This window comes from Leptonychotes weddellii, chromosome 3, assembly GCF_054177405.1.
Source record: "Leptonychotes weddellii isolate Sample4059 chromosome 3, ASM5417740v2, whole genome shotgun sequence".
Classification (NCBI taxonomy): Eukaryota; Metazoa; Chordata; class Mammalia; order Carnivora; family Phocidae; genus Leptonychotes; species Leptonychotes weddellii.
The window spans coordinates 103645438-103670933 of record NC_138371.1 but is presented as its reverse complement, the minus strand read 5'-3'; the positions used below and the strand labels follow the sequence as shown (position 1 = coordinate 103670933).

General features: G+C 41.5%; 1 protein-coding gene across 9 annotated transcripts; it reads left to right on the top strand.

Annotated features, from left to right (window-relative positions):
- EEF1AKMT1 (EEF1A lysine methyltransferase 1) lies at positions 1 to 25447 on the top strand. 9 transcript variants are annotated; one of them, XM_081814709.1, is made up of 6 exons: positions 9 to 104; positions 5848 to 5949; positions 7915 to 7967; positions 11920 to 12082; positions 17103 to 17185; positions 24075 to 25425. In XM_081814709.1, the coding sequence occupies exons 4-6, from the start codon at positions 11939 to 11941 to the stop codon at positions 24409 to 24411; spliced, it is 564 nt and encodes a 187-aa protein (XP_081670835.1). In that variant the 5' UTR covers positions 9 to 104; positions 5848 to 5949; positions 7915 to 7967; positions 11920 to 11938; the 3' UTR covers positions 24412 to 25425. The 9 variants fall into 9 exon arrangements, with proteins under 9 accessions (XP_081670836.1, XP_081670837.1, XP_081670830.1 ...); XM_081814706.1 differs by having other exon boundaries at positions 7912 to 7967; XM_081814707.1 differs by lacking the exon at positions 5848 to 5949 and adding an exon at positions 6030 to 6110 and having other exon boundaries at positions 49 to 104; positions 7912 to 7967.
- The last annotated feature ends 49 nt before the right edge of the window (positions 25448 to 25496 follow it).

Below are 25496 nucleotides of genomic sequence, written 5' to 3'. Positions count from 1 at the left end.
GGTGTGCGCATGCGCGAAAGCGGCGCGGGCTGGTACTGCCCACTGTCCTAGCTTGGGGTAACTGCGCACGCGTGGCTTGTGAGTGGACGATCCTGGGCGCCAAGGTGGGGTAGTTTCCGCGCTGCTCAGCGGCTTCGGAATCGGTTGTTTTTCTTATTCTGTTTGTCACCCTTTCTCCAGTGCAGTAAAGGAGGAGGGGTTACAAATAGTGGTGTCTGGGGATGGCAGGAGAGCTGCAACCGAGCCGGGAGGGAAACCTGGTTGCTGTTGTGTGAGACCCGGCCCGGGAGGGTCCGCACGACCGGGGCTTAGGCAGTCCAGGCGCGGGGAAGAGTTAACCCCCAGGCCAGAGCAGCACGAGAACTCCCCTCCGATCAGAAACGGGACTGGGCCTACTGCCCTTTACTTCTTTGCCCCGGACGTTTGAGCCTCCACACTTGTCTCCTGGGGCGTTAGGAGGGAGGTCTGCTGGGCGCGGGGTGTAAAGTGGAGTAGACTAGGCCCCAGCTCCCCAGGGGAGACGGGAAACTTGGCGGTGCAGAAGGGCAGTAGCGTCTTAGTGGTACAGGGATCATAGTAAGGGACCTAGCTGGGGTGGGGGACACTTTCCGGGGGGAAAGGAGGGGATGTGTAAGACCAGAAGGGTATCTTGACAGGGGTTGTGGTTACGTGGAGGTATACAAAGCAGTTCATCGTGTTGTAGGTTTATGATTTGTATTAAACTGTAGGTAAATTTTACTTTTAAAGTTAATTTTTTAAAATAACAGGATAAATGGAATTTTGGAAAATGAGAGGGAAGAAAGCATTTTAGGCAGGGGTAACTACAGATGCAAAGATGAAAATGAAAGGTTATGGCCCTTTTCTGACAGTAAATGGGATTAAGGGTAGAGTCTAGGGCAATATGCAAAACTATTTAGGAAACATTTAGGCCATTCTTACCCATTTGCAGAGGGAGCCTCACAGACTACCTCAGGTTTCCCTTCCCTCCTTCCACACCCCCCACCCATTTACTCAGGAGTCTGGGATGAGTCCCAGGTTAATGCTCTTTCCACTGAATCACGCTGCCCCGACCAAAATAACTTGCAGACGGCAATATGATACTGTGTGAATTTATACAGTGGGGGAAGGAGTGGCTTGCTTTAGTAAATTTGATATATGGAAATTGAATTTTATACATTTGAAATGTGATTGGATTTACACATTACTTTTTAGGATTACATTAGTTATATTGAGTTAAGTATTTAAAGAAATAGAAAGTAACCACAGTCCATTAGGAGCCTACTGATGCTGCACATAAATGTGTCCAGCCCTTTGCTCATGCTGTTCCTTCTGCAGTCCTCACTCTTCATCTTTTCTTCTCCCTCAAGGCCAAGTTAAAGTGCCACCTGCTGTTTCACTTCTATTCTCTGCCCACACGTGCTCTTCATTTTGATCCCATTGCACTAAATGGTGGTGAATGGTGCTTTTCTAATAGAGGGCTCACCACATTATCACAATCATTTGTCTTATTTCTCAACCATGGCACTGTAGACATTTGGGGCCAGATAGTTCCTTCTTGTGGAGGGTTGTCTTGTATTTGCCAGCATTCCTGGTCTCTACCCACTAGATACCAGTAGCACGCTCCCCAGTTCTGACAACCAGAAATGTCTCCAGACATTGCGAAATGTTCCCCTTCTGGGGCAGGTGGCCAGGGGGTGGGGTGGTGGTGCAAAATCTATGAGAACCACTGATCTCATGTATGAGCCATATAAGGCTTAGCATCAGTTTAATAATAATATGACATAGCACTTTCCAGCTCTTCTGGACTTGAAAATCTCTTTCACATCAATTTCATAAACCCACTTAGAAAATTTTTATTTTTGGAGCTCCTGGGTGGCTCAGTCATTAAGGGTCTGCCTTCGGCTCAGGTCATGATCCCAGGGTTCTGGGATCGAGCCCCGCATTGGGTTCCCTGCTCCGCGGGAAGCCTGCTGGTTCCTCTCCCACTCCCCCTGCTTGTGTTCCCTCTCTCGCTGTGTCTCTGTCAAATAAATAAAATGTTTAAAAAATTTTTTTCTTATTTTTAAAAATTTTTTTAAAGATTTTATTTATTTATTTATTTGACAGAGACAGCAAGAGAGGGGACACAAGCAGGGGGAGTGGGAGAAGCAGGCTTCCTTCTGAGCAGGGAGCCCGATGCGGGGCTCGATCCCAGGACCCTGGGACCATGACCTGAGCCGAAGGCAGACGCTTAACTACTGAGTTACCCAGGCACCCCCACTTAGAAAATTTTTAAACAACGCTAAAGATATGATGAAGTAGTGACTTAAGTAAAAAAGTTAGTATATTGAAACTAAAGTTCATTTAGCCTGTAGCAATGTTTATTACATAAGCAGATTTAAGTTTTTCCCATTTAACAAGTGATGCAATCTTGAACTCACTTTAATAAGGTAAGAATCTGTCTATGATTGCTAAAATTGCAGCCCCCTCCATTCTCCACATGTTTCTCCATTGATCTTAACCATCATCCAACACATTTTATTTCTATTGCCTGTAGCCTGTGCCTCACTGGAATATAAGCTCCAAGAGGACTGAGACTTTGATTTCCATCACCAAGAACATTGCCAAGTACAAGGCAATACCTCAATAAATGATTACCAAATGACTGGATTTGGTCAGCTTTAAGATAAAATTTTATTTGGGGACAAAATTCATGCTAAAATATAGATTGGAGTATAATTGCCTTTTACAGCTGTGAAAGTAGACAGTTTTCTTAAACTGCTTTTTGGAATTCTTTATTTTGTATTTAACATCAACTGGTTTCTTTTTATGGTTTTCAGGTTTTATTCCAAGCTGCAGTTTGAAAGCCCTTCTCCACAGATGGAGCTGTGGAAAGTGCTTAGTACTAATAAATAAAAATTCAGATTTTCCTGTCTGTATCAGGGATATATGTGTGTACATGTGCCTATATGAATGTACATGGACATGCGCACACACGCACATATATGTACACACATACATTAACACACATACTTTTTGTCCTTTACCTCTTCTAGACAGTATCATGGTGTAGCTTTGATCAGGAACTGGTTGTACACTTCAACTCTGCCAGGAGACCTTGGATTTTAATAGTTGCCTGATTCTTTTCCTGAATGAAAGAACTCTTAATCCTGTAACCAAACCAAAATGAGACCTTTTTAGTAGGTTGCAGATCAGTTTGCTATATTTTCTTAGTCTTTCTCGGTTCGGCATGCACAACACACTAATCTTTGGAATTTCCAGCTGGAAATTCTCCAGCCTGATAGCTCCTGGTACGCTTCCCTAAAAATTTATTCATTGTGCTTTCTGCAGTAAACTAAAGTTGCTCATTCAAAGCCTTCATACCATTGCTCAGTGGGACTGCTGCAGACACCTCTATGTTGATTTAAGTTATTTTTATTCTAAATTATAACCTCAAAGGCAAATAACTCATCCTGCTTTTAATTGTTCCACAACTATAGAACTTAACACATTCTCGGGGCGCCTGGGTGGCTCAGTCATTAAGCGTCTGCCTTCAGCTCAGATCATGGTCCCAGGGTCCTGGAATCGAGCCCCGCATCGGGCTCCCTGCTCTGCAGGAAGCCTGCTTCTCCCTCTCCCACTCCCCCTGCTTGTGTTCCCTCTCTCACTGTGTCTCTCTCTGTCAAATAAATAAAATCTTAAAAAAAAAAAAAAAAAGAACTTAACACATTCTCAAATTAAATATAAACAAAACTATAAAACAACAAAATTCAAATTAGTTCGTTGTGAACGTTGTTCACAAAGAATTAGTAGGCAATTCTTTTGAGATTATTCCTAATTTACTTGAAACTATATAATGCATCAGTTCTTTTACCAACCACTTGATGGAAAGGCTGTTTCCTCTACCTTCAATACTCTTTTCCTTTCTTTGCCAACGGGAGAACTTATTCTTTAGATCCTAGTATAAATATCACTTCTTCAGGGAAGCCTCTAATAATTAGAGTCATGACAACAATCTATTTACCTTACCTTAACAGCCCATTGATATCCACTCTAATAACATTTTCCCCCAATATTTTTATTGTGATAATATACATGTAACATAGAATTTACCATCTTAACCATTTTTAAGTGTCCAGTTCAGTAGTGTTAATACATTCACACTGTTGTGCGACAGTTGCCACCATCCATTTACAGAACTCTTTTCATCTTGAAAACTGAGACTATACACACATTAAACAACTTCCCATTTCTCCCATCCCCCAGCAACCACCATTCCACTTTCTGTCTTTATGAATTTGACAACTCTAGGTACCTTGTATCAGTGGAATCATAAAGTATTTGTCTTTTTGTAACTTTTTTCACTTAGTATAATGTCCTCAAGGTTCACTGTATATTGTAGCATGTGTCAGAATTTCTTTCCTTTTTAAGGCTGAATAATATTCCTTTGTATGTATATCCATTCATCTATTGATAGACACTTGGGTGTTGGTCTCTTAAATCATGTAAAAAACAAAAAATGGAGTTACAAATTGAAGTTACAATAATACTAGCTTTTACAATTGCCCATATATTTACCTTTCTGAGATCTTTATTTCTACATATGGCTTTGAGTCGCTGTCTAGTATACTTTCATTTTAACTACAGGACTCACTTTACCAATTTTTGCAGGGCAGGTCTAGTGGTAACGAACTCCCTCAGCTTTTGTTTATCAGTGAATGTCTTAATTTCTCCCTCACTTTTGAAGGGCATTTTCATCAGATACAGGGTTGTTGGTTGATTTTTTTTTTCTATCCAGCACTTTGAGTGTATCAGTCCATTCCTTTCTAGCCTCCAAAGTTTCTGATGAGAAATCTAATGACCTTATTGATGGTCCCTTTTATGTGACAAGTACCCTCTCTTGGTGCTTTGAAGATTCTGTTTTTGGCTTTTGATAGTTTTATTATAATCTGTGGGTGTTTTGAGTTTATTCTACTAAGGAGGTCATTAAGCTTCTTGGACGTTTATAGTTCTATATTCACCTAATTTGGGAAGTTTTCAGCCATTATTTCTTCAAATAATTGCTTTGTCCCTTTCTCTTCTCTTTTTGAGACTCCCACAGTGTGTATTTTGGTCTACTTGAGAGTATGCCCTTAGGTTCTGTTCACTTTTCTTCAGTTTTTTTTTTTTTCTTTCTTTTCCTCAAACTTAGTAATTCTAATTATCTTCAAGTTTGCTGATTCTTCTGTCTAATCTGCTTTTGAATTCCTCTAGTGAATTTTTCATTTCAGTAATTGTTAATTCTTAGCTCCAGAATTCCCTTTTGGTTTCTTTTTATGTTTTCTATCTCTATTGATATTTCCATTTTGTTCATACATCATTTTCTTAGCTTTTCCCACATCTTCCTTTAGTTCTTGTAGCATGTTTTAAAGTCTTTGTTTAGGGCGCCTGGGTGGCTCAGTCATTAAGCGTCTGCCTTCGGCTCAGGTCATAATTCCAGGGTCCTGGGATCGAGCCCCGCATCGAGCCCCGCATCGGGCTCCCTGCTCTGCGGGAAGCCTGCTTCTCCCTCTCCCACCCCCCCCCGCTTGTGTTCCCTCTCTCGCTGTGTCTCTGTCAAATAAATAAATACAATCTTTAAAAAAAATAAAATAAAAATAAAGTCTTTGTCTAGTCCGTCCAGCATCCAATCTTTCTCAGGGATGGTTTCTGTTGATTTACATTTTTCCTTGGAATGGGCTATACTTTCCAGTTTCTTTGTATGCCTTGTGATTTTAGTTGTTGAAAACTGGATATTTGAATCTAATAATTTGGTAACTCTAGAAATCAGATTCTCCCCCTTCCCAAAGATTTGCTGATTTTTATTATTGTTCTGTTTATTATTTGGAGGTTTTGATGTTGGAGGGCGTCTGTGCTGAGTATCAGCCTGAGGTTGAAACTTAAGGTCTTCTCAGGTTTTTGTCTGAGCCTCCACCTCTTCCTGGGAAGACTGTAAGTGACTTTCTGAATTCCCCTGTATATGCAGCTGCTTTTTATAATGATCTAGTCCTTAAATGTTTGGCTCCCAAAAGGAGAAAAAGAGAAAAATAAAGCGAAGAAAGAACTGCTGGCCCTTTAAATCCTCTCAGAGTTTCTTCAGCTGGAGGTGGAAGGTAAGGTCAGCAGTGGGAGCCTTGCCATATGGCTGCCTGACTCTGTGCCTCCACAAGCAGAAGCAGCAGTTAGTGATCACAACACATATTAGTGTTCCCAATATTTGAAGGACACAGCCCTTATTCTCTACCTTGTTTCCCACAAATTGCATACACACTGCTCCTGGGACTTTGTAATTGTGTGTTCTTAGGTTTTGTATTTGTTTATCTGGCATCAGGTAATTACAGGGCCAAACTAGTGGCCAGAGTTATTTACATCTTCCCTGCAAACCAGCTTTCATGGGCCCATCAAGGTCATATCACAAACCTCCCAGCCACACACTGTAGAGTATGTGTTTTTACTCTGTGCCCAAAGGGGACATCCCCACCTAATTCTTCCCACCCATCTTAGCAGTAAAGATAGAGTTCCAGGTCTCTCTCTGCTTCCTTGTCCCCACAAGTGACAACTTTTATGTGGCCCTTCATGGTGCACCGTGCCTCTCATTTCTAGGGGAACTGTGAATAATAAACACTTCTTGTAAGGGCATTGATCTCTCCGTGTCCTCACTCAGTCACCTCAATATATTAAGACCAAACACAAAACAGAATCATGTGCACAGCTTCCTGACACAGGAATAAGGAGTGGGGGATGGGTAGCCACTGCTGAGCTAAGTGCCAAAACTGACTGAAATTAACCGTAACTTGAGCCTTCCTTTGGAAGTTGCAAGCCTTTGAATAAACTCTAGAGTTCTAAAATAGTTACATCAGACATACTGTGCCAGGACAGCTATCTAGGTATGGAGATAGTCTTCCCAGAATCCTCTAAAAACCTTTATACACACCCTTTTTCACCATTCATTCCCATGGATACCACTTAGACATTGTCAACTCCCACAACAGTCTCACCTCTTTCTGACCACTTTATGTTGAGGCTATAAAATGGTGGTTCTGCTGCATGGATGATTCACTGCATTGCCTGTAGTTGTTACAGTGATAACTGTGTTTCATCAAATCTAAGATGCCATGGATAATAAGAATACCATCACTTTAAGAAAACATGCCCACAATTAAACTTATACACCCTCATTTTAAAGTCGTGGCCTGATTTTAAGTTGTTAGAATGAGAAAAAAAATAAGTGAAGGATACTTGGACCTCTGTGTATTAGTTTTGCAACTTCCTGTGAATCTGTAAACATTTCAAAATATAAAGTTTAGAAATGAGAATTGGGTCAGAAAGTAGGAATATCCTTATGTCCAGAATATCTGATTCTTTCCAAAAGGAGATTAGACCAACTTAAATTATTAACCAACTTAGAGTACCAATATCCCTACATTCTCATCAGCATTTCCATTCTTTCAGTTTACTTGTTTTATTTGTCCACTCTTATTTTGGCCATTTGTTTCTGGTCCTGAGGATATAGAAGCTAATCAAAATATTGATAAGTGGTTTGGTGCTGTGATTTGTCTGATGTTTATATAAACAAAGCTTTAGTCTGAAAAAAATGTAAAACTGTACACAGCTGTTCATAGTACTTTATTCATAATAGCCAAAAACTGGAAGCAATCTTAGTGTCCTTCAGTGAATGAATGTTTAAATAAATTTTAGAACCAGTATATCAGTTTCTATTTTAAACTCACACATGCACACAGGTGCATGCAAACACACACACACACACACACACACACACACACACACACCCTGATTGGATATATTGAATGTATTGATCAATCTGGGGAGAATTGACACCTTAATACTAATTCTTCTAGTTCGTGAGCATGGTATGTCCCTCCTTTTACTTAGGTCTTCTCTGATTTCTTTCAGCAGTGCTTTGGAATTTTCAGTATCGAGGTCTTACAGTTTTTATGATAAATATACACGTAAGTATTTTTTATGCTATTTTATGGGAAATTGCTTTTAAGTTCCATTTATTTGCTGCTAGAATACAGAAATGCAATTTATTTTTCTGTATTGATCTTGTACTCTGAGACTTCGATAAACTCACTTATTAATTCTAGTAGTTTTTGTTGTTGAAGTTGGTTATGCTTCCTTAAGATTTTCTAAAAATAAACTTTATCATAGAATAGTTTTAAGTTTACAGAAAAATTGTGAAGATTGTGCAGTGAGTTCCTCTATACCTATACCCAGTTTCCCCTATTATTAACATCTTGGCAGTGACTGTCTATTGTGTTTTTCTTGTTTTTGATGACTCTTAATTGGGGTTTGTCTGATTTTCAGTCATGCTTACACTGCGATTATGTGTTTTTTGGGGGGAAGACCATGGAGGTGAAGTGCTGTTTTCATCACCACATAATCATGGCTACATGCCACTGATGATGAATTATCACTATTGATGTTGACCTTGATCACCTGGATGAGAGTAGTGTTTCCTTAGGATTTTCTCTGTGAATAATCATGTCTACAAATAGGGACATTTCTTCCTTTCCAATCTTTATGCTTTCTTGTTTTTTGTTTTGTTTGTTTGCATTCTTGAATTAACTGGAAAGGCCAGGATAATGTTAAATGAAAGTGGTGACAGTGAATATCCTTCCCTTGTTCCTGAGCATAGAGAGAAAGCATTCAGTGTTTCACCACTAAGAAAAGTATGAAGCTTATGTGTTTTGTGGGTTCCCTTTTTCAGACTGAAGTTCGCTTTTATACCTAGTTTGCTCAGTTTTTAACATGAATGGATGTTGAATTTTGTCAAATGCTTTTGTAGTATCCATGCAAATGATCATATGGCTTTTCTCTTTTAAACTGTTAAACTAGGAGTCAGCAAACTTTCTGTAAAAGACCAGGTAGTAAATATTTTAGGCTTATCATAAAAACTACTGTAAGCCATATGTAAACCAAAGGGTGTGGCTGTTTTCCCAATAATTTGGTTTGCAGAAACAAGCCACAGGCCTGATTTGGCCTGCAGGCCGCAGTTTCCTGTAGCTAAGATTGTTTGCTTAATCAAACTTAAGTCAGGCTCCTAAACTTTCTAGGCCCATCTGTGCACTTTGTAAAATCTAGTTTTAGCAAGAAGCTTGCTAAATCAGTTTCACCAGAAACCACCACCCCTCTCCGCCTCTGATATCTGATCACCCTCAGTATCTGATCAGGAATTGAACCCGGTTATGTACTGACACGTTTTCATGTTAGATTTAATCTGGCTTCATTAAACAAGTTGGGAAGTATTCCTTTCTCCTCTGTTTTCTGGATGATAAAATTATCAACATTTCTTTAAATGTTTGATAGAACTCATCAGTGAATTTGCTCAGCCTCGAGTCTTCTCTTTGGGAAGGTTTGGTAACAAAATTAGTCTATCTTTGATAAATGTAGGTCGATATGCTTCTTTAAATAATTTAATTTTATTTGTTTTTGAACTTTATATAAATCTGTCATAGTGTTTATCCTTTGTTTTGCTCCTTCTCTTCCTAGAGGGGAAATTGCTTGTTCATAGAGGGCTTATTTATATTTCTAGATTAATTTGTGTGACCAGATGTTTTATTAACAAGCTTTTACAGGTGAGTCTTTGATGAAGAAAGGAAAGAAGGAATCAACAAGCTATTTGTACTTCATGAAAATACATTAGTTTGTCAGTAGTTGGTATATACATGGTTTTTAGGTGTTTTTTTGTTTTTTGTTTTTGTTTTTTGGTTGTTTTTTGGATCATAGGTAGAATGGCTAGCTCTTTGATTTTGAAAAGGAGAACAAAAGCAGCATCTAGCAGGCATTTCAATTTTTAAAAAAATACTTATTTAGAGAGAGCATGAGTGGAAGGGGCAGAGGGGAGAGAGAATCTCAAGCAGACTCCATGCTGAGTAAGGAGCCCGACAGGGGGCTGGATCCCAGGACTCTGAGATCGTGACCTGAGCCGATTAACTGCACCACCCAGGCGCCCCGGCATTTCTCATTTTAAATGGCAGCTCAGCATCTCTTGAACCCTTTTGCTATAAGCCTGGGGAATTTGCCAGTTTCGAATGCTGTTTTACCAGCTGCCCTTGGCGGCGTAGGCAGGAGGCCAAGATTGTCAATCAGATACACCCCCATAGGCCTTGGAGGAGGAAGGGAGCAACGTGATGAAGCTATTGAATAATCTTTGCTGATTTTCAACACATCACTTGCTGTACACTTTAGACATGTTTTAAAAAGCAAATAGGATGCTGGTTTTATGCTCTTAGATAACTTAAGATTTAAAAATATGTTTGGTACCGTGTAGTAAGGAATTTGACCTCAAAGAGAGGTCAAATGCCACAGCCCTTGGGAGGTAACCTGTAAACACTTAAACTTTCCCAAGTTGTGGGAAGGTCTTTGTTATTTATGGAGGGCCCTCAGGCCTTATCAACCCTACCTCCTGGTTGGGGGAGCTGGAGACTGACTTCAGCTGGGTGGGCCATCATTCAGTCACTCATACCAACATAGTGAAGCCTTAATAATAGCTGGACACTGAAACTCTGCAAAGCTTCCCTTGTTGGCGGGACCCCACGCATATTGTCCCACATCTGTGCCAGGAGGGAGATGCATCCTGAGGGCACTGGGAGCTTCCTGTTTGGAACTCTTTTGGACGCTGCACTGTGCATCTCTCCCTTTGGCTGGCTCTGGTTTGTATCCTTTCCCTGGATTAAATGCATCTGTGAGTACAGTTGCTGTGAGTAGAGTTCTGTGAATCCTTCTAGCAAATTACTGAACATGAGGGTGGTTTTGGGAACCCACCGAACTTGGAGTGGTCAGGAGTCTTGGGCAGACTTTGCTGTCTGGACCAGGGCTGTGCCTTAACTTCTCAGTCTGGCTAATTCCGGTGGTACCACAAGAAGTGATTGGCCTGGCCATCAGTTCCTGCAAGACCCCTTCCTTTTCTCCCTCCCTGTGTTTTACTTCTTCCCATTCTCCTTGTCATTCCTTTAAATTTCCATACCTCTTTCTATTCCCCTCCTTTAACTGTCCTTCACTTGCCCTATCAATAACACCCCTGAGCCTTAGATCACCTGAACAGTGACATTCAAATTTGGAATAATCTCTGATTCAGGGGATCTACAGTGAAGTGTGCACATATGGCAATTGGGGGGGCCAGAAGAAAGCAAAATGTCTTTAGATATTTATGGTAAAAAAAATTCATTCTGGGGTGCCTCGGTGGCTCAGTTGTTAAGCGTCTGCCTTCAGCTCAGGTCATGATCCCAGGGTCCTGGGATCGAGCCCCGCATCGGGCTCCCTGCTCCATGGGAAGCCTGCTTCTCTCTCTCTCCCACTCCCCCTGCTTGTGTTCCCTCTCTCACCGTGTCTCTGTCAAATAAATAAATAAAATCTTAAAAAAAAAATTCATTCTGCCAGGAGTCTTAAAAATGCAAGAATCTCAGAAGAAGATAGCAGGAAGGGAAAAATGAAGGGGGGAAATCGGAGGGGGAGACGAACCATGAGAGACAATGGACTCTGAAAAACAGGGTTCTAGAGAGGAGGGGGGGTGGGAGGATGGGTTAGTCTGGTGATGGGTATTAAGGAGGGCACGTACTGCATGGAGCACTGGGTGTTACACGCAAACAATGAATCATGGAACACTGCATCAAATACTAATGTTGTACTGTATGGTGACTAACATAACATAATAAAATAAAATGCAAGCATCTCATTTGTAAAAACTGAACACATGTAAAGGAAAAGCCTGCATTTATTGAGCTGTAGTTCAGTAGGAGACCTCTGTAGATGTTTGATCCCAGAAATTTTAAATACGAGTTTCCCTTATTAAACCCACTTCCGGTTTGGATCCTTGCTGTGAGATAAAAAATTTCTAAATTGTTATTTGATGGGAAAGGGAAAAATACCCCCACAACACCTTTGCTTATTTATTTGCAGGTTATAGACAATTTGTGAAATGAGTGACTCTGATGATGACGATATCCCCCGGCTGTCTTCCCACACCTTAGCAGCCCTCCAGGAATTTTATGCTGAGCAGAAGCAACAAAGTGACGCAGGCAGGGATGATAAATACAACATTGGAATAATAGAAGAGAACTGGGTAAGTAAATGCATTCCACATCTCTCAGGAAGTATGGGTGCAGCACTGATTCCATACCTGTCTATATCTGTCTGTACCTGTCTGCACCTGTCCACACCTGTCCATACCTGTCCGCACCTGTCTATACCTGTCCGCATCTGTCCGTACCTGTCTGCACCTGTCCATATCTGTCCGCACCTGTCTATACCTGTCCGCATCTGTCCGTACCTGTCTGCACCTGTCCATATCTGTCCGCACCTGTCTATACCTGTCCGCATCTGTCCGTACCTGTCTGCACCTGTCCATACCTGTCCGCACCTGTCTATACCTGTCTGCATCTGTCCGTACCTGTCTGCACCTGCCCATACCTGTCCTCATCTGTACACACCTGTCCATACCTGTCCACACCTGTCCGCATCTGTCTGTACCTGTCCGCACCTGTCCATACCTATCCGCACCTGTCCGATCTGCCCTGTTTGTCTGCATCCCACTTCACACCCATGTTTGTCTCACGTGCCTCTCAGGAACTGATAGCCTGTCTGGGGAGCTAAGACAAAAAGCAGCCCATGATTATTTAAGACAGTATAAATGTAGATTTTCCTGGTTCTGACCATCAGGCTAGTTGGTGGTCAGACAGGGGGACTTTTCAGATAAGGAAACAGCATGTTAGTTTATGACCAACACAAACTTGTGCTTCCTTCTTGTATACAGATGGTTTCTGTTGGTTTTTATGGAGCCCAGCATCCTTGTGGAAGGGGTAAAATATATCATTGCAGCAAATGGGGTAGCTAAACTTAAACATGCAAAAAAAAAAAAAAAAAAGATGAGAGGGAGTTCTAAAGAAGATATTAATAATTTCTGGTGCATAGAGTGTATTTTAATTATATTTTTATGGTCTAAATAAAAATAGGAATTAAAAGAGAAAAAAAAATGAGTTGAGGAAAACCAACCTGAGCTGGAACCTGGCAATTTAAAATTTTGAAGGAGATAGTTGAGAAATAGATGAAGCTTGGGTTTTCTGTCTGTGCACACCCCTCAATAATGGATGTCTCTCTCTGTCACTTTGGAACTAGAAGGAATCTTTTGTATGCCTTTTTTTTTTTTTTAATAGCCTTTTACATTTTGTGTCAAGTTTGGATCTCTTAAGTTGTATAAAATTCTCCTATTTACCATCTGTTTGAAACTGACTGATAAAAATATTTCTTTACATTTACACTAAATGTTCTACCTACGCAAAAGCCTCTTTCTCACAATTTCCCTTCTTTATGTGTCTTTGTTTTCTGGTTTGATGCTTCTGTATGTAGTAAATGTTAGAGACTTGAAGTACCTCATTTTTCTTTTTCTTTCCCCCCTGCTTAAAGTTTGAAGCACTGTGTGTTTTTTTCTGATTCTAAAAGTAATCCATGGTTGTTGTAGAAAATATATAAAAATATGAACACAAAAATAAGTTTTTCCTAATCCCAATACTTAAGAATTAAGTATTTTTATAATTTTGACACTTTCTTTGGTTTGATTTATCAAATTGAGAAAATTTCCTAGGAACCAAAAAAAAGAGAGAGAGAATGATGCAAGTATTGGAGAGAAAACATTATAAAACTTGAGGATAAATCCAGGAGGCTCAATATTTAACTAAATGGAGTTATAAATATAGAACAGAAAACAAAGGCAGGGAGGAAATCTTCAAAGATTAATATTAGAAAATTTCCAGAACTGCAGATCCTTACTAAGACACATGGTTACATGACTGTGAAAATTCTGTATGCAGGTGACAAGATCTTAGAACCTTCCAGAGGAAAAGCAGGCCACCTACAAAGTCTCAGGATGAGTCACACTGTATTTCTTGATAGCTTTGTTAGAAACTAGAAAAAAGGGGCGCCTGGGTGGCTCAGTCGTTAAGCGTCTGCCTTCGGCTCAGGTCATGATCCCGGGGTCCTGGGATCGAGCCCCGCATTGGGCTCCTTGCTCTGCGGGGAAGCCTGCTTCTCCCTCTCCCACTCCCCCTGTTTGTGTTCCCTCTCTTGCTATGTCTCTCTCTGTCAAATAAATAAAAAAAATCTTTAAAAAAAAAAAAAAAACTAGAAAAAAATGGAGCAGTGTCTTCAGTATTTGGAGTAAAATTTTGTTCAGCCTAGAATTCTGTACTCAGCTGAGCTATCAATCAAACATGAAGATAAAATAAAAAACATTTTAGAAATGGCAAGTCTCGGGTGGGAGGATGGGTTAGCCTGGTGATGGGTATTGAGGAGGGCACATTCTGCATGGAGCACTGGGTGTTATGCACAAACAATGAATCATGGAACACTTCATCTAAAACTAATGATGTAATGTATGGGGATTAACATAAGAATAAAAAAAAAAAAAAGAAAAAATACATAAACCAAGACATATTATTAACGTTATCTGTAGCAGATGATTTAAACAAAGTATGACATATCCATACGATGCAGTTGTTAAAGATAGTAATATCTTGGAGATCAATTATTTAAAGCTTTCATGATATATACACCTGTCAAATTATTATGTATGTATTATTATGTAATGTTATTTGTCAATTATATCTCAATAAAGCTGGGGAAAAATAAAAAAAAAAAAAAGAAATGGCAAGTCTCATGGCATTGACCTCCCATGCACTGCTTCCCCAAGGCTGCCAGAGAATGTTGGAAGAATTAGAGGTGGGCTCAAAGAAACAAGCAAATGATACATGTATTAAGTCTAGGAAAAAGAAAAGGTAACATACTAGAAGGAAATGGAAGACCCACATTGAACATTGACAATGATTTTAACCAAAACAGGTTACAATTATATGGGGGAGGGGATGGGATAGGAGAAGGTGTACATGACAGAGTGAAATCCTCGTCTGCCATAATGTAAAGTGGATTAATCAAGAGAAAGCATTTAGGGGTACCTGGCTGGCTCAGTTGGAAAAGCACGGGACTCCTGATCTTGGGGTTGTGAGTGCAGACATTACTTAAAAAAAATAAATAAATAAACTTTAAAAAAAGGGAGCTTTTCAAGCATAATATTTGGAAATATGGGAACAAATGATAGGGGAGCCAAGAGTTCAAAGATGCTTCTGAGGAGTGGGGCTCAGTGGCAGGAGATGGGGGGCAGGGACTTGTTTTTCTTTGTAAGCCTAGTAGTGCTTTTGACTTTTAAAGCCATGTTCATGCAACACACTGATTAAGAGAAAGATTTTTATTTTTTAGAAGGGTATGAGGAGAGCCAAAACACACAGCTGTGCTCTGACAATGTGGAGTAAGGGAGAAGGGCAGCTCGGTAGCCAACTGCCAGAAAACTCTCCCATCTCCCAGATCAAGTTGAACAGAACTCCCTGCATACCGTGTGTAGTGTGCTAGGGGCTTTCCTCCAGCTTCCTAAGCAAAGAGAGTCAGACCTTGGTATTTTCCTGCAGCTAAGAATGATTAGACATAGACATAGTTCATATATTATATATCCAAATGAATAGGTACAGTACACCTTTGGAAACGTTTATCCCCCTTGGTATTTCTAGGTCAGCAGTCACATAATGTGCAAATATTAGCAGTTTTTCTTCATTTTTTTTTTTAAAGATTTTATTTATTTATTTGAGAGAGAGAGAGAATGAGAGACAGAGAGCATGAGAGGGAGGAGGGTCAGAGGGAGAAGCAGACTCCCTGCCAAGCAGGGAGCCCAATGCGGGACTCGATCCCGGGACTCCAGGATCATGACCTGAGCCGAAGGCAGTCGCTTAACCAACTGAGCCACCCAGACGCCCAGTTTTACTTCATTTTTGACTGTTACTCATTTATTTTCTTTCATTAATGCAAAGGCTAGATCCTGCAGTAGAATGTTGAATAAGAATATTGAGGGGCGCCTGGGTGGCCCAGTCATTAAGCGTCTACCTTCGGCTCAGGTCATGATCCCAGGGTCCTGGGATCGAGCCCCGCATCGGGCTCCCTGCTCCGCGGGAAGCCTGCTTCTCCCTCCCCCACTCCCCCTGCTTGTGTTCCCTCTCTCGCTGTGTCTCTCTCTGTCAAATAAATAAAATCTTAAAAAAAAAAAACGAAAGATCTATTTTTTCCCCATAAGAGAAAAGTCAAGAATGTCTGCTTTGAACATTCTTTTTTTTTTTTTTTAAAGATTTTATTTATTTATTTGTCAGAGAGAGAGAGAGAGCACAGGCAGGGGGAGCGGCAGGCAGAGGGAGAAGCACGCTTCCCGCTGAGCAGGGAGCCCGATGCAGGACTTGATCCCAGGACCTGACCTGAGCTGAAGGCAGACGCTTAACACTGAGCCACCCAGAAGCCCCATGAGTTTTTTTTTTTTAATCATGAAGCATTGTTGAATTTTGTTAAATGCTCTTCTTTTTGCACACTTGTCTAATCCCACCACTTGCTCCCAGCCCTCACATTCCAGAGGAGGCCTATTCTCCAATTCCATTGCAGAGGAATCTACTTTTTCCATTAAAATTTTACCCCTTTTATATATTAAGTAAGTGGATAATTAAGGATCGCTAGAAAGTTAAAGTCATCAATCAGCATAAAGAGAAAGAGCAAGATGACAAACAACTTACCCCCTGAGGGAAAAACAAGTAACTCAGGAAACATTCATAAAGTAAAGACAGAGGCTGGTAGGAGGAGGGAGGGCGGGGGGCGGGAAGGATCACAGACTGGGTTTTGCTGCCCTCATCCCTGTGGTGTTGGTTAACATGTTCTTCTATCTTCCATATTTGTGATTCTGCTAATTGGTAGTTGAATCTAGAAGCTTAATCAGATTCAGGTTCAGTTTTTTGGGCAAGAGTCACACAAAGGTGGGAGTGTGTTCTTCCATCAGCAGCAATACTGACTGATTGTCTCCTTTTGTGATGTCAGCAGCCCCTGATGCTCAGCGCCTAGATTCTAGGAATTACTTAGAGCCTTCTGTTAATTTAAAATAATTTTAAAGAATAATCAATTTATAAAAAAACTGGTAAAAAATATGCACACCAATATGGTAGATATAAATTAAAAGGACAACATTTATGGCGGTTCTAAAATGATTTCGACTCATTGCTCTGTTCCAGCAGCTGAGCCAGTTTTGGTACAGTCAGGAAACCGCTTTGCGACTTGCAAAGGAAGCGATTGCCGCCGCTGGAGAAGGTGGCAGGTGAGATCCGGAGTTGCTCTCTCTTTCGTCTTCTGATCTAAAGTAATATTTGAAATGTCCTTCCTAGTTGAGCAATGGTTTGTAAGAAGCCTGAACCCTAATCTGCAAAAGCGGTAAGCCATGGTTTGCAGAACATGACAGATAAGATCTTCTCCAGGCCTGAGTTTAGGGACACACAGAAATCCACTCGTAGGAAGTCCTCCCTCTGTTCTTTATTTCAGTGTTTTCTAACCTGTTTCTTACCTTTATACCCCTAGAGTTTGCTTTAAAAGAAAAAAAAATCTTAATGTTATTTGACTTCTGAAGTTTTAAGAATACAGGTTTTGAGGCACCTGGCTGGTTCAGTTGGTGGAGCATGCAACTCTTGTTCTCAGGGTTGTAAGTTCGAGCCCCACATTAGGTGTAGAGATTACTTTAAAAAAAATTAAAAAGAAAAAGAATACAGGTTTTCTGTTTTGTTACTCAGTTTTTATTTTCATCATAATTTTGTATGCACAAAATTTAAAGTCAAACGGTGCTACAGGCTTGTTCAAAAAAAAAAAAACAACCAAACCAGTCGCTTGTTGCCCGCTTCTGTGCTCCCCCCTCCCCCCGTGCTCCCTTTCAGTGGATGCACTGGGTATTTACAACCATATTTCTGAGTACATGTTTATATTGGCACTTCTTGATCTGTCTGTCATTTGTGGACATTATTTCTTGACTTCTCACTATGGAGTGTGAGGATTTAGCTCTCTCTTGTACTCCACACGTATACATGCTTTCTGTCTACACTTCCGATAGATTTATATCCTAATTTTGGTTAGAATAGGGTTTATATTATGCCACCACAAATGTTCCTTACAGCTGAGCCTTATACTCTTCCTTTTCTGTATGATTTTTCATTTTCCTGAAGATAGTAATTCTTATATTTTATGTATGTCTATGTTCATATCACGAATTAACTCTCAACCTCTTCTCCAGTTATGTGAACCTCCTATCCATTAATTCAGACATGTTTCAACTCTATGAAGAAAGTTATTTCTGAGGCTTTACAAGCTGCTCTTATCTGGACTAATTGATTTCTCGCTTTGCTACCAGTCTTACCTTGGTGTCTCCCTTCACTGGAGCCCTTTTACCTCTGTTTTGTTCTGGATTCCTGTTTCCTGTACCCCAATTCTTAGTTTACAGCCGTATCTTGGTTGGTCCATCCTTCAATAGCTTCTGCAGAAAAGGTACACCTGAGGGAAACATTTAAACCTTTCATACCTGCAAGCTTTTTTATTCTGTCCTTCCTCTTGACCGTGATTGTGTTGTTGGGTATCTCTTCTAGGTTTTGAGGACATTGCCTCACTGCCTCCAAGTTTCCCTAGGTGCTGTGAGAAACTCAATGACTTTCTGATTCCTTGTAGGAAACCTGCCCACTGCAAGCTCAGGGTTTTCTCTTAATCCCAGTCCTTGGTGTGTCTTGCTGTGACACTTTCATCTCCTGTACTGGGGGAAGAACCCTTTCATTCTCTTAACTTAGGCCCTTCAGTTTGGGGAAAGATTTCTTTTTTTTTTTTTTTTTAAGATTTTATTTATTTGACAGAGAGAGACACAGCGAGAGAGGGAACACAAGCAGGGGGAGTCGGAGAGGGAGAAGCAGGCTTCCCGTGGAGCAGGGAGCCCGATGCGGGGTTCTATCCCAGGACCCTGGGATCATGACCTGAGCCGAAGGCAGACGCTTAACAACTGAGCCACCCAGGCACCCCTGAGGAAAGGTTTCTGCCATAGTTGTGGAGGCTCGGGATAGGGAAGAGAATTCTGGGAATGAGTTTCGTCTCTGTTAAATAGACCATTCAGTGAGTCCTCCTGTTTTTAGCCCCATCTTCACCCCCACTTCTTGAGTTACCTGGTTGTGCAGCTTCCTGAGCCTTTGGGGGTGCTCTGATGTAAACCGGGTTGCTTCTCAGCTTACCTGGCCGCCAGTTTAGGACTTGGTTTCTTGGGTCTGCTGAGCCAAATCCCCCCATCCATTTGCTTTTCTGCTTCTTAAGTGGTTTTTGGTTGGTTGGTTGGTTGGTTGGTTGGTTTTTGTAGTTTTGGGTCTCCTCTCGAGTTCTCTTTGCTCTTGGCCGTTTATGCTTAAGCAACAAAACGAAATTGTACTTGTTTTATTTGGTAGGCCTTCATGAGGGAGCAAATGTAAATGAGTGTGTTATATCTGCCATCTTTAACTGGAAGTCCCTAAGTTTTTCATTTTGCTGCTCTTTTTCTTTTAAATTATATGTAGATATTTATTAGGTTTTTCTTAATGACAGTGTTTTTACACATACTTTTTTCCATGAATATAAGGGCTTTGGAGGAAGTTTTTTATTTTTTCTGAAAGGCATCTTCAGTATTTTTAGGAGCTGTGTCATAATATTCCACATTAATAATAACGGTAGCATTTATTGAGCCCTTACTGTGTGCCCTGTCCACTGTATACATGCTTTACGCGGGGTCATCCCGTTTGATGCTCCATTATACTCCCCATTGTAAAGAGAGACTCCGAGGCCCCCCAGATGGTGTCTCCTGCAGAAGGTCACCCACTGGTGAGTGGCAGAGCTGGGGCTGTTGCAGGATAAACAACACCATCTCCCCCAAGTTTATCGCCATTCCGCTCTCAGTCCCTCTTGCACCCCAGATCACTTTCCTTCTGCCCTAAATACAGCTTTGGAATTTCATGGTGGAGATCTGCTGGTGACAAACTCTCAGATTTTGATTGTCTGAAACTATCTGTATCTCACCCTCTTTCTCAGAAGATACTTGCATTGAGCATCTGAGCTGGGCTCGCTGCTTGTTATCTTTGAGCACAATGAGGACATCGTTCCGTCCTCTGCTCTCTCTGCCCCCCAGAGCTCTGGCAGCAGCCTGGACTGGGGGCTCTGGTGGCCCTTGTCTGTCCGGGCTGGGACATGTGTGTTTCTCACAGAAGTGTATGTGACATCACCGGGGTGTATCACACGCTTCAAGTGCACTGGGGCTGAGAAGTCTTTTTAGCTGGGCACAGGAACCCGACTGGTACATGGAACACGGTCTCTGTTCAGAAATGTATCTCACAGTTTTAAAGCTGTGTCTAATTTTTAAAAGGGGTACTTTTTTGTATGATGATATAAATGATGAAAATCTAAAAGTTACAAAGAGGATTGAGGAAAAAGTCAACCTCCAGGGCCCTGGTTCCCCTCCATGGGGCAGTGGTCTCTGGCTCTGTGCATCTCCCAGAGACCACCGGTGCATCTGTAAGCATATGTTCTTATACCCAAGAAAGCTTGGTTTCTGTTGTTCAACATAGTACTGGAAGTCCTAGCCTCAGCAATCAGACAACAAAAGGAAAAGGCATCTAAATCGGCAAAGATGTCAAACTTTCACTCTGCGTAGACAACATGATACTCTATGCAGAAAACCCCAAAGACTCCACCCAAAACTTGCTAGAACCATACAGGAATTCAGCAAAGTCACAGGATATAAAATCAAGGCACAGAAGTCAGTCATTTCTATACACTAACAATGAGGCAGAAGAAAGAGAAATCAAAGAATTGATCCCATTTACAATTGTACCAAAAACCATAACATACCTAGGAATAAGCCAAACCAAAGAGTTACAGGATCTGTACTCTGAAAACTATAGAACACTTATGAAAGAAATTGAGGAAGGGCGCCTGGGTGGCTCAGTTGGTTGAGCGACTGCCTTCGGCTCAGGTCATGATCCTGGAGTCCCGGGATCGAGTCCCGGGATCGAGTCCCGCATCGGGCTCCCTGCTCGGCGGGGAGTCTGCTTCTCCCTCTGACCCTCCCCCCTCTCATGTGCTCTCTCTCTCTCTCTCATTCTCTCTCTCAAATAAATAAATAAAATCTTTAAAAAAAAAAAAAAAGAAAGAAAGAAATTGAGGAAGACATAAATGGAAAAACATTCCATGCTCCTGGATGGGAAGAGCAAATACTGTTAAAATGTCTGTGCTACCCAAAGCAATCTACACATTCAGTGCATTCCCTATCAAAATACCATCAGCATTGGGGCGCCTGGGTGGCTCAGTTGGTTAAGCGAATGCCTTCGGCTCAGGTCATGATCCCAAGGTCCTGGGATCGAGCCCTGCATCGGGCTCCCTGCTCCACGGGAAGCCTGCTTCTCCCTCTCCCACTTCCCCTGCTTGTGTTCCCTCTCACACTGTCTCTCTCTCTGTGTCAATTAAATAAATAAATAAAATCTTAAAAAAAAAAAAATACCATCAGCATTTTTCATAGAGCTGACTCAAATAATCCTAAAATTTGTGTTGAACCACAAAAGACACTGAATAGCCAAAGGAATGTTGAAAACTAAAGCTGGAGGCATCACAATTCCGGACTTCAAGCTCTATTACAAAGCCATAATCATCAAGACAGTATGGTACTGGCACAAAAACAGGCACATAGATCAATGGAACAGAATAAAGAATCCAGAAATGGACCATCAACTCTATGGTTAACTAATCTCTGACAAAGCAGGAAAGACTATCCAGTGGAAAAAAAGAGTCTCCTCAATAAATGGTGCTGGGAAGATTGGACAGCCACATGCAAAAGAATGAATCTGGACCATTTTCTTACACCATGCACAAAGATAAACTCAAAATGGATGAAGGAACTAAATGTGAGACAGGAATCCATCAAAGTCCTAGAGGAGAATGCAGGCAGCAACCTCTTTGACCTCGGCCGCAGCAACTTCTTTCTAGAAACATCGCCAAAGGCAAGGGAAGCAAGGGCAAAAATGAACTATTGGGACTTCATCAAGATAAAAAACTTTTGCACAGCAAAGGAAACAGTAAACAAAACCAAAAGACAATCGACAGAATGGGAGAAGATATTTGCAAATGACATATCAGATAAAGGGCCAGTATCAAAAGTCTATAAAGAACTTATCAAACTCAACACCCAAAAAACAAAAATCCAGTCAAGAAATGGGCAGAAGATATGAACAGATATTTTTCCAAAAAAGACATACCATGGCCAACAGACACATGAAAAAGTGCTCCACATCATTCGGATCAGGGAAATACAAAACGAAACCACAATGAGATCCCACCTCACACCGGTCAGAATACCTAAAATTAACAAGACAGGGAACAGATCCCGGGGGAGGATGTGGAGAAAAGGGAACCCTCTTACACTGTTGGTGGGAATACAAACTGGTGCAGCCACTCTGGAAAACAGTATGGGGGTTCCTCAAAAAGTTAAAAATAGAGCTACCCTATGACTCAGCAATTGCACTACAAGGTATTTACCCAAAGGATGCAAACACAGTGATCCAAAGGGGCACATGCACCCCAGTGTTTATAGCAGCAATGTCCACAATAGCCAAACTATGGAAAGAGCCCAGATGTCCATCAACAGTTGAATGGACAAAGAAGATGTGGTATATATATACAATGGAATTTTTTTTTTTTTTGACAGAGATAGTGGGAGCAGGAACACAAGCAGGGAGAGTGGGAGAGGGAGAAACAGGCTTCCCGTGGAGCAGGGAGCCCGATGTGGGGCTCGATCCCAGGACCCTGGGATCATGACCTGAGCCGAAGGCAGACGCTTAACCATTGAGCCACCCAGGTGCCCCTATATACAATGGAATATTATGCAGCCATCCAAAGAATGAAATCTTGCCATTTGCAACAACATGGATAGAGCTAGAGGGTATTATGCTAAGCAAAATAAGTCAGAGAAAGACAAATACTGTATGATTTCACTCATGTGGAATTTAAGAAAGAACAGATGAACATAGGGGAAGGGTGGGAAAAATAAAATCAGATGAAAATTGAGAGGGAGACAAACCATGAGATACTGGACTCTAGAAAACAAACTGAGGGTTGCTGGAGGGGAGGGGGGTTAGGGGGATAGGGTAATTGGGTGATGGGCATTGAGAGCACGTGATGATGGGCACCCGGGTGGCTCAGTTGGTTAAGTGACTGCCTTCGGCTCAGGTCATGATCCTGGAGTCCCAGGATCGAGTCCCGCATCAGGCTCCCTGCTCAGCAGGGAGTCTACTTCTCCCTCTGACCCTCCCCCCTCTCATGTTCTCTCTCTCTCAAATAAATAAATAAAATCTTAAAAAAAAAAAAAAGGGCATGTGATGTAATGAGCACTGGGTGTTATATGCAACTGATGAATCACTAAATTCTACCTCTGAAACTAATAATAATAATAAAAAAAGGCATGGTTTACACTTACTTCTTGAGTATCTTGCAGGGTAATGACTACATAGCATTCCGTTTAATAGATATTCAGCTCAGTAATTCAATATTTAGGTTACTTCTAGCTTTTTAGTAGTTGGTTTTAAAGTTAAATGTTGGAGCACTACCCATTCATAAACTAGGGATTGCTTATAATGAAACAGATTCTTTGGTTTCCTTACACAAAAAAGAAGCAGAAATTTAAAGTAGCTTGTCTGCACTGAGGTTGAATTTTAGGGTATCTGTGGAAAACAAGTTATTGAGGCAATAGTTTGGGGTTTTCTTCTCTAGATTATGAATATTACAAAGTAACTTCAAAATACTTAATTTGAGACTAAAAGTATTGGAAATAAATGTCAAAACAAGGACCAACATGAAAATAATAAGCAAATTTAAGCCTTGGGCTATCTAACTTTCTTCCTAATGTGTTCCTAATGTCTTACATTTTTTACTATAAAAAAGCACAGTTATTCTTTCATACCTTAAAATTATGAGTTGCAGGATTTTTAAACACCAGATTCCTTAAAAGTGAGGTAGTATAGTTTTCTCTCAAAATTTACTGCCTTTACATTAGCTTGCACTCTGATTAAAATCGGAATGCAAGGACCTGTATTTTCTTAGAGAAGTAGTTGTTACTTAACACCGTAAGCTATCCATTAAAGATCTTTCATGAGTCTGTTCCTTTTGTTTTCTAGAATAGCCTGTGTGAGTGCCCCCAGTGTTTACCAGAAACTGAGAGCCCTACACAGAGAAGACTTTTCTGTATACATCTTTGAATATGACAAAAGATTTGCTATATACGGAGAGGAGTTTATCTTCTATGATTACAATAATCCATTGGATTTACCTGAAAAAATTGCCGCACATAGTTTTGACATCGTAATAGCAGATCCCCCCTACCTTTCCAAGGAGTGTCTCAGAAAAACATCAGAAACCATCAAGTATCTGACTCAGGGCAAGATTCTACTGTGCACAGGTAGGTGCCTGATTGTGCGTCTCGGGAACATTGATGACAGGATATTCCAGCCTTAGGTTTCAGGAGTTGGAAGAGATCTCAGAACTCAAAGCCTGAATCCACCTACTGTGTGACCCTACACAAGTTGCATAACCTCTCTGTGCCCAGGTTTCCTTATCTGTAAACTCGGACTGGTAATACTACCGGCCTTTCAGCGTTACTGGAATTAAGTGATATGATACACGTAAAGTGGGGTCTGGCCCTTGGTGAGTGGGCTGTGTTATTTTTACTCCTCATCAGGAATAGTAGCAGTATTTGATCCAGCCTCTAGACTTGATGAAAGAGAAACGTGGAATCGATAATGTTAAAATGAATTGCCTAGGGTTACAGAGCTAGACATTGGATTAGATTTATTTAATCAGCAGAAGAGTTTCCTTACTGGTGAGAGTCATGTACTTTCTGAAGGTGGATATTCAGAGGGTTGGTGGAGAACCAGCACATTAACTCCTGGTCAGCTATGTTGGGGGGCTGCTCTCCAGGCCCCAGGGTGCCGCTTGGGCTGCCGGGGCCCCTCAGGCTGGGCTGGGCAGGGAGCTGGAGCTGCAGGGAGTCTGTTCTCTGTTGTGTTGGAGAACTGTCAAGAAGGTGACTGGTTCTCCCAAGTCATGTTTACTTAAGGCTTATTAATTCAGCAGTTGTTTGCTAGCCATTTGTTTGGCGGACAGGCTGGCGCTCTGACCTCGTGGAGCGCACCTTTTAATTTTAGGGGATAGGTTAAAAACTGTAACAGAACCGACGGAAGAGATAAATGACCGATTCTGGTAAGTGTAGTGAAAGAATCAGAGAAGGGCGGGGTGGGCACTGAGATTGATGGGTGCCCTTAAGATGGGGCTGGAGGGCTCCTGGAGGAGCAACATTCCAGTGGAGACCTCAAGGGGCAGCCCCTGGGAGGGGGCGATGGGAAGAGGTTGTAATTCCAGGAACCAGTGTCTGAGAGCCCCCTGGAGTTCTCCTCCTCTCCCTGGTTCTTGGAGGGATGCGAGGAGCACCGCTGAAGCCCGGGGAGGGGCAAGAGGGCCCCTACAGGTGATGGCCCGTGTTGGGACTGGCCTTTCAAGGTGGCAGCCACCAACTGACAGGACCCAGTTGGCCTAAAGAAGTG

Bases quoted from the DNA above. Each gene is read 5' to 3' on its own strand.
- EEF1AKMT1 (XM_081814710.1), top strand. From the start codon at position 11,939: ATGAGTGACTCTGATGATGACGATATCCCCCGGCTGTCTTCCCACACC. The intron at 12,083-17,102 runs GTAAGTAAATGC...GCTCTGTTCCAG, and splicing joins GAATAATAGAAGAGAACTGG to CAGCTGAGCCAGTTTTGGTA. The intron at 17,186-24,074 runs GTGAGATCCGGA...TTTGTTTTCTAG, and splicing joins GCCGCTGGAGAAGGTGGCAG to AATAGCCTGTGTGAGTGCCC.